The 15,333-nt window shown below is 38.5% G+C and overlaps 1 protein-coding gene across 2 annotated transcripts in view; it reads right to left on the bottom strand.

Annotated features, from left to right (window-relative positions):
* AGPS (alkylglycerone phosphate synthase) overlaps nt 1-15,333 on the bottom strand; it is an 80,304-nt gene that overhangs the window by 38,535 nt on the left and 26,436 nt on the right. For both annotated transcript variants that reach the window (XM_042874621.1, XM_042874620.1), the window contains 2 exons: nt 4,280-4,369; nt 1,281-1,371 (listed from right to left, as the gene is read on the bottom strand). In XM_042874621.1, coding sequence (XP_042730555.1) covers nt 1,281-1,355 — 75 coding nt within the window. In that variant the 5' untranslated portion in view covers nt 1,356-1,371; nt 4,280-4,369. The remainder of the gene's footprint in view (nt 1-1,280; nt 1,372-4,279; nt 4,370-15,333) is intronic.

Raw genomic sequence — 15,333 nt, 5'->3', positions numbered from 1 at the left:
TATGTTTGAGTTCCTTCACGCTCTGATGATAACAGACAGTGAAAACCAATACAGTGCGAAAACCTGCAATCTAAATCAGGAACTGTAAGATAAATGTGAAAACAGAGAACCTCTGGTAACTATGAAAAGTACAGAAACACACTGGAAACTCCAAAGAGCCCTATTCTGCATCTAGGAAGTCAGCATGGTTCAGACCACAACAACAGAGGTGTACGACATAACAAAAAACCAACACTGCTGGCAGATATTTTGCACCTAGCTCTTCAGGACACGCTGTGAAATCAAAGTGCCATTTGATAATCTGCCCTTGTCCTTCAATTCTGTTTTATTCTCTATATTCTATACACACAACACTACTGGTCATGATGAATTAAAGCAATTTTGCTGTGAGCAGCTGCCAGTTATGACAAAGGAAAGCATATAAGGAAAAATACATACTGACACATGGAGAAACTAAGTCAGCAGATGAAAGAATGAACTGACTAGCATAAGACTGAAGTGCTTGAGTTTTTCAAGCCCAATGAGATTACCTGCTTCAGAGAAAACACAATGTTGAACTCACTGAGGAAATGGGTAAATAAAACTGTTACCCAAAACAGTGTCACTACAGTAACTGTACAAGAACAACCTTCTTCCAGCTCTGCTTTGCTAGCTATCTAGTCAGGAACCTCAAATGAATTCTTCTTAAATGAGGTGGGTCAATCTTGAGATATTCTGCTTGAAAAGCAAAATATGTACGTTTCATGAAACCAGAACATTCTGAACATGCTTTTTTTTTTTCTCCTGAAAACATTCAGCACAATCTTGAGTATTCTGATAGCCAGTTTTCAGCAGTCAAATGTGAAAAATATTGCTGTCAAATTAGAACTTGGATAACATGAAATACACTGAAAACACAACACAATTTAGTGTCACCTTATCTTCTATATTTATTTTCACAAACAATCGTTACAGTTTCATGAATAATAATTCTCTGTAGGCTAGCAGTTTCCACAATCTTGAAAAACAGCCTACAAACAAGGACTAAAATTTCCCTTTGTGGGAAATACTTAATCCAATTAATGCACTACCAATTGACCCAGAACTACAAGTTGTGCTAAGTCACTGGAAGTTTTATACAGTAGTTCTAAACCAGATATAAACTCTCAGGTGTTAATACACTATTGTTAAACCAATTACATGCAAGGTGACCTTCAGAACAGCTGAATCACCTTTAAAAATCCAGTCTTGATCATCACCAAGACTAACATTTAAAGGAACTGGTTTGGCTATTTACTTACTCTAGAGGTAGTTTTGTGCTCCAGACTTGCTCCAAAGGTTTTTTCTATCCATTCTTTAAAAGTTGGTAATACCATACCACCTAATCTGTACCTGAAAAGTCAATATTACACAGTGTCATTTTAAATTAAAAGAATATATGTCAGATACACTTCTTTTGATTCTGCATAAGTACCAATAGTAAGTTTTAAATTCAGTTCTCACCTAAAAGGCTGCAAAGTTCTGCCCATTCAGTTTTCATGAAACTACACAGTTTCATTGCATTTAAGTATTCTGTACTTAACACAAAAACAAAGCAGATGTCAGTACCTCAGAAGTTATTTTTCTTTATGACTGTTGGGAACTGAGGCATAAGGATTTTCAGATATCCCACCCCCCACTTTCATTTTTAAGTGATGCAGAAAGCAGTGTCATAGTTTACATGCTAATTACAGAAGGAGAGCACGTATGTACAGACACACTGCACTGTAAACTAAAGCAGTCTCAAACACACAAACCCAGCTCAACACACATCACAGTCTCAAGAAAACCAGAGCTAAAGGTTCCTCTCATCCTCAGGATGCATTCAAACCCATCAAGCGATGCGATTATCACAAACCTGTTGGCAAGAGCTATGACAGATGGAAGTTGCAAAGCAAGTGGCAAAGAAGCAGCTCATGGTTTTGGCATGTGGCATGCACCACAAGCGAGGCAGGGCAACGCTTAAACATTAAAGAGGTGGAAACTTGTAAATTGCGTACATTTACACACTTCATACATGTTTACAATATATGCACAAGCATTCTCCAAGACGAAAACAAAAAAGAGCTTTCAGCAGTTGAAAATAAATCTTATAGCTCGTATGTAGATTGATACATTAGGCCCCACAAATCTTTCTTCTATGACAATTTAATTATTATACCTAACCATGACCCTGTGCTTCACAACTACCATTAAGGCACCTACTATGCAATTCATTTTGTTTCCTTATCTTAACTACCTTCTAGTTCTCTCACTGATAAAACAGTGAAAGACCTAGAGACAAAAGGGTACAAACACACTGCAACTCAGCTAGAAAGGCTATGTTCAGTGATCCCTTCTGTGACAGCTATTATTGTATTAAGTATATTCATACAGAACAGAAGGAGTTCTGTAGAAAGGCAAGTACAAAAAGCAACAAAAGTTTAAGGTACAAGTCTAACGTAAATTAGGAATCTGCAAAGGTGCAGAATATCTTGGTTCAGCTTGGTGCTTTTTCCTCTCCAGACACACCTTTTGGTATTGCCCACCTATTGCTACGGCTTTCTCAAAGTAAAGCCGACAGAAATCTAACAACTAACTCGGGGCAAACAAAAGTCCCAACAGAGAGGAAATTGGTGAGTGTACAGCACAGAATTACTCAAGGGTAAGCTTTGTACCTATGATGACGGTAGAAGTAGTCCCTGAAAAAAAATAAAATAAGAACTGTCTTCCCTGGAAAAATAGGTTTATTTGCTCACTCAAGCAAGTATCTTCTACTTCTGGTGTGATGGTATAGTTGGTAATGAAAAAAAGATAATTTGACAAGTAGAAAAGCACAGTCTGTTGGGACAGTCAGTGCAACTTCCATAAAGAGAATTCCTGTTTCACTATCCCTTGGAGTTCTATGAGAGTGTGAAAATAAAGTAAACAAGGAGACTGCAATGAACATTATATTCTACATCCTTCTCTATTTCCACAGAGGTTCTACCTTAGCAGCCATTAAAGAAAATATGTTGCTATAGTACTGATGGGAAGGTTCTTTGCGAGGCTTAAAGATAAGAAAACTAAGTCTGTCCAAAACAGGAGTGCAAACTGCCACATTGCTACTGGGTCCAGTTTTACATGAAGTCTTCATCAGCGATCAGGGCTTAACAGTGGACAATCAGGTGAATGATAAAACATCATTCCCATCTCTCTAGAACAGGAAATAGTACTTATCAGTTCAACAGCAGCCTCAGTGCTTCCTCCAGGAGAAAAAAAAAAAAAAAAAAAAAAGAAGTACTATGCTTTTGCCTCTTTCAAAGTACCCTGTACAAATTCCTTATGCAGATAAAGGTAACAGATGAAAAAATGAGTGACAAAGCAACAAGGGTGGGAATCGTAGCAAAAGGAAAGATCACCAAGATCTCCCTACATAGTATACAATAAACTCATAAGCCTAAGACAGTGCTTTGCATTTTAACCTGGGACTGGAAATTAAAAGATTAAATGATTTGTGTTCAGTACTTGAGAGACATTTTTTCTGCAGATTTGACTCAAACTAGCTCATGGCAGCTGTGCAGAAACTCAAAGAACAACGAGTTCATCTTCAGTACAGTGTCCCAACAAATTAATTTCTCTTTCCTATTATTATCATTATTTTTCTCTTAACAAAAGGATATTATTTTTAAAACTAAGAAGACTGTAAGACTCTTTATTTCAGGTATAAAGGAGCAGTAAGATATTGAATGACAGGCTTGAAACTCACTGAAGAAAGAAAAGAGATCCTGAAGAAGAATTAAACTTGTATTTGCTGAAAAACTATGGATACATTTTTCAGAAAAACAAATTTGCTGTGTAAAGGGCTAGAAGACAACAGATCAGAGCTGTATGTTGCCACAAAACATACAACTGTTCATTCATTTTGATTTTTAAGCTAAGAACATACAGAAACTCCAAGTAGAACAGTTAAGAAACCTAAAACAAAATTTCAATGACTCAATGAGTTGAGTAAAGCAACTTGCTGATGCTCACGAGATTTTCAAAAGTGGAACCACTCCATGGAACTCCTCCATGTTTTCTAAGGTTTAGAAGAATGTACAGATTCTCATTCTACACTCCAGGGGAAGTTTCACTACTACATACAGAATTCAGTAAACCCACACAGAACTAATGACCTGCTCTATGAGATATAGGAGCTTTCTGCTGCTTTCAGCTTAGCTGAACACTCCAGTTTTAAAACTCTTTTACAATAAATTACTAATAAAATACTTTACTTCAGTAACATGATTTGCCAGCTTACCTCTTTCCTGTGAATTCTGCTTGACCCTTCTTATTGAATATGAATTTAGAGTCATTATATCCCCATCCATTCCACTTCAGAATTTCTTGTCTAGAAAGGGGAAAACATACACGATTGAGGGGAAAACATACACGATTGAAAATGTTAGCACACTGTAAGGCCAAAATGTTTGTATGATTTATGATTTCATAGCTTTGAAAACATAGCAACTTAAGAAGGCAAATATATATCAAAAGTACAGAACCTAATACACATAAAAATCATTTGCAATCATAACCATTATTCCTTCAGACTGCATCCTAAGGTTTGAAGGACAAGATGCTTTGTGAACCACCAGCTGAAGTCAGTATAAACTGTACAATGAATATTTTTGAATCAGCACAGACTCCATTTGAAAGATGTTCATCTTCAAACCTCTACATCACTACTAGAAGTAGCAGTACTACAAACAGGTAGTAGCAGCTCAAGAATGAAAAAAATGCAGTAGCTCTAGAATCAAGAAATGCATTAAACTTCAGTTAAACCTGACATCATTACTGCAACCCCATTACATTCCCAGCGTTCATTCAGTGAGGCACTGAGAGACATTCCCATTAAAAATATACTTTGAAAAGCTGAAAAAACTTAGCAGAGGGAATAATATACCAAACAGTGTGAATTATCTCAATGTAATGAGACCATAAGAAAGGTAATATGAAAAAAACACAATTGTCAAAATATTATCCAAAATATTGAAGTGTCTAAACACAACCACTCCAAAACAACCACAATAAAAAACATCAGTAGTGTATCAGTGTAAACACATTGAAGATGCAGAGAAACAAGAGAAAAAAGAGTAATTACATATCAATTCAATTTTGCTTTAAAAAAAAAAAACTATTCATTTAAATTAGAAATAAAGTGCTGATGTAAACATTGAAATAACAAAAATGCATCTTAAAGAAGAACAGATGATACATCTCACTCTGCTACACACAGTAAACATAGATCTTGCTCTTTGACTGTATCTTAGGAGAGCAAGACAACGATCAGTGATCATTTTGAGAAGGCTTCACAGCTTGAAGTCACTGCCTGAAAGCAGTTGTAACTCCAGCAGTACATGCAAGGTAGCTGGGTGCTGCTGGACTACCAAAGGCCTTTCTAACAGAGCAAACAGAAGCGAGCTCCTGAGATACCACCACAGCTGTACTCAAAGTTCAGTTTCTTCCAACTGCCTGTCCACAAGGCTTCAAGTAATCGAATGGAAAAAATGGGGACTTCTACTACAAATGTTTGACACAGACACTTCAACAAGCCTTTGATAAGCTTAGCATTTCCTAAGCAAGCTTTATAGGAACTTCAAGCATTTAGCAACTGATGCATTTGTGATGCTTCTGCACACTGAAGAACTGACTGTAACACTGCCACCAAATTAAGCTGTTTCCTGAACAATTGTCTAAGACTGCAGTCCTCCTCAAGGCTAACTACATGGAGTACTCCTGTACATTCAGTCTCAGTTTGTCTAATCATGTGAAGTCAGAACAGACTTGATATTAATCAACCAAATTTGAGGAAGGCTTAAGCAGGTCCTCTTTTCAAGGCAGTATCAAAAAATACTGCTAAGTGTGATGTGTGGAACAGGGCAGAGAAAGCAGCAGCGAGGCTGGAGAAGATCAGCCTGAATGGGACGCCAAGGGGCAGGTTCCAAAGGAGCCAATGATTCTGGGTAACCAAGCGAGTGCTTCTCTGGGACACTCAACCACCCTGATGTCCACTCGGATAGATAAGACCTCCAAAGCCCAGAGGGGCACAGTGAAGGCACTGAGTGGAGACCCAGCAAGGGGTTCTGCTAAGCCACCTGCACTACTACCAGTTCCTGGCCCTTCCTGCAGGCCTGCTTTCCTAGGCTGGTGCTTTCTTCGGGCTTTAAAACACTAAACAGAGGGGAAGAAGTCAAATTTCCTAAGAGCTTTCAGGATTAACTATAACTGAATGAAATAAGTAAGTAATGGTTATGGTTCGCTCTGAAAGATAACACAGCTCTTATTATTGCTGAGGTGAGAGTAATTAATTTAAACACCAATACAACAGTTCATGTTTGCAGAAGAACAGCAGGTTCTGAAACATCTCAACTACTGCATAACACAAAGTCAGGCAAATCACCCTTTGCCTAAAAGATGGTTTTGTGACTTGTGACATGCAGACACAACAAGAAGTTAACTATAAACATCTAATTTCTATATTCAAAGCTACCCCAAGCAATTCTGAGGTTTCTGTTTGGAGACAGAAAGGGCTGTTTTGTAAGAAGCCACTGACATTTATTCTTTCCTTTGTTCCACCACAGCAGGGAGTACTGCCAGCTTTGGGACTGCTATCTGATTTACTTACAGTGGCTCCTAGCACTTCTGCCTACACAGTAGCAAGTTGGAGGAAATACTGCACACGGCTTCCTAACAAGCAGCCTAAAAACATCCAGAATATAAAATACAATGACAGATTATCTAGCTCTGAGTGACAAGGCCACCAACATTTGCTGTTTTACTTGTTTTGAGCTCAAAGCTGCTAAGTTTTGTGTTGTGCTACCTCATTTAAAGATGATGGCTTTTCTATTCGGGTACAGTGACCCAAACAGAATATCAAGCTCATTAGCCCTACCTTCATATTAAATATTAGCAATTGATCAGTTCTTCCTTGCTTTCTAACTTTAAAGCCAGAAAATCAGTACTGAAATGAAATGATAAATGTAAAAACGTTAAAAGCAAGCTTTGCTTTACTTTTTTTTTTTTAATATATTACATACATACATATACACACCATATGCATGTAAAATAAGTAACGATATTGCCTGAAGGGAAAAACCTGCAAGAAAGCAAGTTACCATGGAAACACTGACAATAGGAGCAAGTGTTGTGAAAATAGTGTGCTAAGGTTAATCGAATTCAAACCTCTCCTTACAATGCTCTGTGCTGAAACACTTAGTTTCACTTGATGCAACAAGAATTACTCTATTTTTACATCAAGAACTCTTGAACAAATTCTCTTCGCTTTTCTGAAGAGCTGGCTACAGGAAGCTGCGCAGATCACAGTACAAGATAGATAACGGACCTAAAATAAGCATGCTGAAGCCTCCAGTGAAGGTATTTAGGATGGCAGGGCAGCCCACGAGGGGACAGGCCGACCTCCCAGCACCCAGACACTGCCTGCACTCCCACAGCCCATGGCTCTGTGACAGGCTGCCAACTGCTTTCCTTTCCCTAGAAAACCCAAGCAGCAGTACAGGCCCTTCTGCAGGTATTGGAGTTGAACATCCAGAAGTTCAATCCCCATAGGAAGTACATCACGCATGCTATTTTCCAGTAGTTTAAAATGAATGGCACAGTTATACACCAAATCATCACACACATCATATAGAATTGCCAGGTAAAAAGAGATTTTTTTAAAAGAAAATTTTCTCCAGCAGTCACAGCCTTTTATCTTCCAGGGCAGATTGATATTACAAAATCAGAAGCACACTGTTTTTTCACTTCCAATAAAATTACAAGACCACATTCAGAGAAATATAGAAACCAAGTTGATGAATGAATTGTAGCTCAGTAGCAATAATTACTTGCATCATTACAGGGACACCTATCCAAGCACAACGATCTCAACACAACTTCTCCCTCACTTCTATAAAACCACTTGAAATGTAGCACATCATACAAACGGAAGCAAACAAGCTACTTCACTAAATGGGCAATGGCCATTTCCTGCATTTTCTTCAGAGAAGCAGCCCTAAGTCTATGCCATTCAACCAACTGCACCAAGGGGATCCAGCTATAGCAGAGCCAAAATGCTCACGGCAGTGTTCTCACAATAACCACCAGTGCTTTCAATTCAATCATCAGCTGGTGCTTAGCCTGCAAACATCACACACACAAAATAAACAGACACTCCTGTTCTGCCACACAAGAACAGCACATTCTTGGAAATGACATATAAGTGGCAGTTTCAATAGCTGGCACATTGGCAAGCCACCACTGTTTGTCTAATGGAGCAATGCACACAACTCTTACAGGCTGTGAAGTTCTTCCAAAACCTGGAGCAGGCACGCAGTAAGATTCAGGTAGCATTATGGTGCTAAGGATTTGCACCAGGTTATCATCTATACGTTAACTCCTCAAAGCCCACTCTAACTGGACTTCTGGCCACTCCATTCCTGTGCTGCAGCAGTCCCTGCATGGGCTACACAGTCCCATCATTCCAGCACCAGTTAAGAAAGCTTCTGGAGCCAGCAGTAAATTAGAATTAGGTCCCTGGAAATTAGGAAAAGGAACATAGCCCAAAGAATCCCTTCAAGAACTGCTTTGTGAAAGCATAATTTATCTGGAAAATGACATGCTGCAGGCAGGGAATATCTGCTATGTTTGTCACTCTCACGTCTTCTCTCGCAGGGAGCCTTCCCTGCAGCAAACCAAACCTGAGCGCAATAGCTTCTGAAGGCCAATAAGAGGCCTGTTTTAGGAAACTTAGACACATTCCAGTTCTGCAGCCTATGTTTTCCATAAACCTCTGCAGCTGCACACACATCTACTACAGCTGTTGTTCTGTTTGCCAAGTATCTGCTACAGCAACATGAACCTTGGTTCATATTTACAGTTTAAATCCACAGAAAACTACAAGCATAGACAAAATTTAAGGCATGGAAGACTTGATGGGACCAGAGCAGAGTGTGGCGTGGCTCTTTTTTGTTTGATTTGCTTTTGTTTTTATCAGAACAGTTTAAAAAACAAACATTAACTCTTCTTACATAATGCCAACATTGACTACTTCATTACATTTTAATAATAAAGCCCCAAGGAACAAGGAAATTGGTGCTTCTCCAGTGTTCTCTTGTAGAAAGCTTAAGTAATTTGGCAGATTAAGTGAATTAAAGATGAAACACTATATAAGGAAAGCCAAGATACTATACGTACTCTTCTGATGCTATTGGCCAGATGATTCTCATGCAAGGGACTACTTAACAAAAAGCTATTTCTATTCCATCTACTACTTCCACTGGTATCAGTTTCTATCTTTGAAGTGACAGCTCTGCTGCAAAAACGCATGCATGTGGCTACTTCCAGGCAGTCAGGGAACAGGCACTCAACACTTTTCAAGCACTAGAGATCAATCACGTTAGAAATATTTCTTGGAAGCTTGCAAAGTCAGGAAGTCTGCTTCACTGTCTTCAAAAATCCCATTTAACAAAGGGATCAGTAGTAGGAATCAGTGTATTTTCTCAAGCAAAATATGCTCAGCTTCTGGACAAGATCTTTATCTATTGTGTTGAGGACTTTCCAAAGCAAATACATCAGATAATTACTGAAGAACATCTTGGGGCTTCTACTATCAACACAGAAAGCTTGTATACAACAGCTACTTTTGGATGTTACACACACTACAGATGTTTGTGGTTGACTTCCTGGAAGCCATTCTGGCCTGGAGTAAAAGTAATTATTGCAGTTTTTTGCATTAGCAAAGATTGTTCTATTCAACTTAAGTAAATCTTAAGTTTAAATAAATAAATACGTATACATACAATTTCTAGTGTGTAAGAGTTCAGATCTTAGCAGATATCACGGAACTGATCTAAAAATTCAGTTTTTCACATTAACTACTTTTCATGTAGTAGTCTATATTGTAATTCACATGTTAAGTATAGTTTAACTTGTATCTAGGTTTAATTTTTTTTTTCTAATAAAATGTAACCAATGGATATATTCACCTTATTCACCTTGGTGTACTCAACATGAAAAGACCTAACAGGAAACTCATGTTTATTTAAATGAATTCAACTCCGACATTTCTTCCATACCATCTGACTGATGAGTTAACTACTTACAGTGTGGTAATAGATATGAATTGCTGCTGCAAATGAAGTCACATTTGCCTTCAAATTATGGCACTTTCTTTTATCACATTACTATTTACATGTGAGAATCTTATCTGCTTGTATACGTCAAGAAATAACCTTGACAAACAATTATCTGCTTTGATGCAATCATAAAAGCCTCCTGTGAACTGCCACACCTTCCTCAATGCAACATGCTCTTGCTCTTGTGATTTGTTAAGATTCTTTCCTTCTACGCCCAATGTTTCCACTACCTTAAGCTCAGAAGTCAGCTATGTCAGGATTTGGTTCAGCATCAACTTTTGCTTGAAAACATCATTGTTTAAAGAGTTAGTGCCATCAAACACTTGACAAGCCATATATGGAATCTAACCTTTCCAAGTTCTAAGTTTAGTGAGAAACATCAAGATATATACAGAAGAAAAGCTAACTTCTGAGCACAGTTTCTTGCAACAGGATTTTTCAGTGAGTAATTGCATTCCTCTCCTCACTGATGAGGGTGTTACCTCACCTTGGCTGGCTCTTACTTTGCTCACCCGTGGTGGCAAAGGCCACCAACTCGTGCAGCCATCCTGGTGGGAGAGCAGTCTGTGGTTGTGGCACTGAGGGACGTGGTTAGCGGGCATGGTGGGTGTGGGGTGATGGCTGGGCTTCATGACCTTGGAGGTCTTTTCCAGCCTTTGTGATTCTATGGATTTAACTCTGAGAAACACTCCCTGTGCTCCCCAGACCTTCTTCATCCTCTGGTGCTTATCTTAAGCTTCAGTGTTACCAGTCTCCAACCTAAACAGATCCTGAATTCACTTGAGAACAAAGAGTAATACCAGAAGTCTTTAAAATACCAAAGGTTTTAAAAGTAATAAAGCAAGCATAGAGGCATAGCCATCACTTAAATTCACATGATATAAATCTTTACTGCAATGAAGCGTTTTTAAATTAGTGGTATGATAGGATGCCTTTGACTTTATCTGTTACGTTCAAGTAGCATCTCCAGGCACCAACTCACACTTTGCTTGACCTGGATTTAGATGTTAACAAGTTACCTTGAGCAACCTGGGTTTGAACTTGCTAAAGAGTTGGGGGCTGGCTATGCACTCATCCTGTGGCTTACACTGGATAACACTGTGCCCATAATAACTAGAAGAAAGCCACAAACATCTTTTCATCCAATAGGGAAAAAAAGAAAAAAACTTCCCCACAAAAAGACAGGAAAGTGAGGAACTGTACTCTGCTTTTTCTTTGCTCCAGGACACAAAAAGATAAGCTTATCAGATGATAGATGAACATTTTATTACATTCAATCAACACTCCCTTTTAAACATTGAAGAACTTTGGTCCTTGTTAAGTTAGTTATAACACAATCTACTACAGCTAGATTCATTCTAGTGCTCAATCTCTGAGGCACTCCTATTTTCTGGCATACACAGAAGTGATTCCAGAATAACTGTGTCCTGAAGAATTGCAGCACTTTACTGTTTTCAAAGTGATATAGTACAAGTTGTACACTTCGTATAGTTAATCTTCAGAACAACTGTATGTAAAGTTTTTATCTTAGGTCCCACCAGTAAAATGAGTTTAATAATAACCAGCCACCAAAAGCCAACAGAAAAACGTTAAGTTTTGAAAAAACACTTGCAAGGAAGAATTACTTTCCAATTCAAGCTTTTAGTAAGTTTTTCAGGAGGCACGTCATTTTTTTAAGGCTTGAAGACGCAGATGTTTCTGTAACTATGACCTTCATCTTTCACTTCAGCACTGAATTAAAACCTACAAACCAAAACAGAAACGTTGTGCCCATAAGTAATGCCTCTCTACTCTTACAGTACATACGACTCACCACTCATAAAGTACACTCTTACAGTGCATCCTCCCCTAAAGAGAATGCTGCCCTAAGCACAAGATAACTTATCTTTCCTGATAAGCATTTCCTCTTTTTTTTTTTTTTTTTTTCCTGAAAATGACTTATCAAAAGAAGAAAAACCAGGAATCCCACTGCAGTCTTTAAACACATCCACATGCAAATATATTGGCTAGCCTTCAGAGAAATTCTGAAATGGGGACAGCTTGATGAATACCCAAGGAACTCTGTACATTTTACATATTCCCCTTCCTCTCCTCACTGATGACGAAAAACGGCTGGATAAGATCATTACCAGTGTGGTCTTCAGACTGTCAACAAGAAAGCAGCATTTCTGCAGGTCAGTGTCCAGTGACTACTACATAAGCATTAAGACATTTTTTTGGTCAAAACAAATCATCTACTTTGCAGAAGAAACACTACACAAAGAATGCAGCTAGAAGTGGTAGAATTGCCTGTCAGATGCTTTGACTATTTCAGATACTACAGGAAAGATGCAAGAGGCCTAACAAAGACAGAAATTTTTGAATAAAGTACCTGAGCTACAGCTTTGCCAGCAAAAAATTAAATTAATAACTCAAAAGAGGCAGAAAAGCTGAATCGTCATAAACAGATTTAGTAGGAGACTGAAAGAAGGAAGCCATTTGGGTTTGAACTGTTCTAATATTGATGGAAAAAACACACAGTATCATTGTATAATCTATAAATCAGTTATTCTCACTATATATATATATATATATATATATATATATATATATATATGTTTTTAAATCAAGCTGGTTAGCAATATATAAAAACACGATCTTCGTGATCTTCCCAAAATAGAAAGTCACATTAGCTTTCAAAATCCACGCTCCTCTTTCCTTGGTAAGCAGGAAAAATGGCTGCCAAGTCTAGTACTTCATCTCTCAAGATGCAGTTACACAAAGATATGTGGGAAAGCACTACCAAATTGGATAGACTAAACAATTTAACTTGCTATTAACACAAAATTTAGTACAGATTGATTCGTTTCAAGCACAGAGCTTGTTACAATGGGAAGTGTGAATATCTATACAGATAAAAGAAGTAACCAGAAACACAAGTTTTATTTTAAGCAGTTTCAAGACCTTGTAACCTACTCCAAGATCTAAGTTGAAAGTACTCCAGCGTCTTCCACTCTTCGATTGCTCAGCTTTACTGGGGTCAGACACCCTTAAACCGAAATAAAGAAGCATTGCCAGAGTAGGTCAAGTACTCAACATGGAATAATCCTCTGTCAGCAAAAGATATTTAACCAGCTGAGTTACTAAGCAAAGAACCAAACCTCCTTAGACTCACTTTTACACTTTAAAAACCTATTGTATTTAACCAGCTCATCTCCTGTATGCCGCATTGCTCAGTAATCACAGTCTGAAATGCAAGTTCAGCTATTATTTTTTACATCTAATACATTTACTACACTTGAATAAGCTCTTTTAGATACCTGAAGTTTCCTTATAACTGATTATTGCCTCAAAATCCTTGCAGGAATTCTAGACTCAGCCTCTTACACCCAATATATGACCACGGACAATGGTGTTTGGTTTTGCTTAGGGGCTTACCAAATGAAGGAAAGCATGTATTTAAACAGTGACTTTTAATTACACAACTGCCTAAGAATTCTGGTCACGCCTAAAGCAAAGAACTCTATTAAAATGTCCATTGCATTCTTAGCCTCACACAAGTGTCTTTGTACTACCCAAGCAAAACTGCCACGCAGACGAACAAAAGTAAGCTTAACTAAATGCTGAGTATCCAGCATTAAACCTATCACCCATGTGAACCTAGCTGCAAAGTTAAGAAGTCGACTTCCCAAAACTCCTTGTTTTTGGCAAGCCTCAGATAACTGTTACAGTCACTGTGCAGCATTCTTCAAATTCATCTCAAGAACCTCTTTCCCTTCTCATTCAAGCAAAAGCACCTTTGATAAAATCTAATAATATCTGAAGTTGTTCGCTTTAAAACGCCCTTTTCTTTCCCCAATATAGTTAAACTTTCTCTTCATCTCAAAATCTTCATCTAACTCTCCTAAATTCTCTCTAGACTTCTCTACTACTCTTGAACTTTTCTTTATTTGCCTCACAGAAGGCAACAACCTCTACAGCTGTGGTATTCCTGGGGTTGACCTTCTCCACCTTCACTAAGTAATCTCAGCCACCCGGACTCACCTATGGTGGCATGAATCTTTCTGCCCAACGCTTTCTAAATCTTATGAAAGGGTCAGCCAGCTCCGAATTAGCTGGAAGTCACTAGAACAGAACTCAGGCATTTATTATTTGCAAGTTGTAAATCACAATTGTTAACAGCGCTTTTATTTCCATACACACAAAAATATTGAGCTCTAAGTACACCAAGACAGCTGTACCAATGATGTGGAACACATTCCAGTAGCTCCCTTACACTATCACAGAATAATGTCCCATAGTCGTATCTCTTTGACATTAAGATCCCTGAAGCAATGTAATTTACTCTTCATCCAGAACAAGTTAATCAAAATAATAGCAATTATGCTCCTATAGTGAATACTAATAGTGCAGAACAATGCTATTAACCCATTGAACAGCAAGTGTTAAGTTCACCACACCCATGGTTTCTACAGTAGAAGTGGCTACCCTCAGGTCGATATGCACCTTCATATAACTATGTTTCTGCTGCTCTTCAATGGGAACCTGCTCCAGAAATTACATAAAAATCAATGTCAAGTAAATGCATGACAAGCAGCTAAGTCAGTATTTTTCAGAAACAATGATTACTTCCTGAACTCAAATACAAGAAAAACTCAGTATGGAAGCCAGCACTTCTGGGAAAACCCACTTCTGTCAGTGAGTAGCGCTGCTTGTTGCATCCCCTCACTAAGGGCTAAATGCTCTCAGTTTGTAACATTTGGCTTTACGTCTATAACATCCCAGTCCCCTCAAAGCAGTCAAACTCAGCTCAAGCCACAAATAGTCTGTTAGAGTAACTCAGACCGTTCCTTTTATCTCACATGGCTGGCTGAGAAAACGTTGAGAGCAAGCCACCAGCTGAATGGGTTTTCCACACAGGAGCAATGAGTCACACCTGCTGCTTGTCCTGCCAGCTTCTTGGCTGCCTCCATATAGCCACATATAACACCATTGCCTGGCACTGCTCTATGGAGAGTGGTGGGTTGTTTGTAACCTAAGCCATGAGATGCTCTTACAGGACAGCAAGGCAACGTGCACACAGCAAATTAGCATCAGAAAATGGGGACATCACACAGAATCACAGAATGGCCAGGGTTGGAAGGGACCTCACAGACCATGAATCTCCAATCCCCCTGCCACATGCAGGGCCACCAAACTC

This window comes from Lagopus leucura, unplaced genomic scaffold (assembly GCF_019238085.1).
Source record: "Lagopus leucura isolate 7727_CA_CO unplaced genomic scaffold, USGS_WTPT01 Super-Scaffold_100012, whole genome shotgun sequence".
Taxonomy (NCBI): Eukaryota; Metazoa; Chordata; class Aves; order Galliformes; family Phasianidae; genus Lagopus; species Lagopus leucura.
The sequence above is the reverse complement of the archived record's forward strand: the minus strand, read 5'-3'. Positions and strand labels throughout refer to the sequence as shown.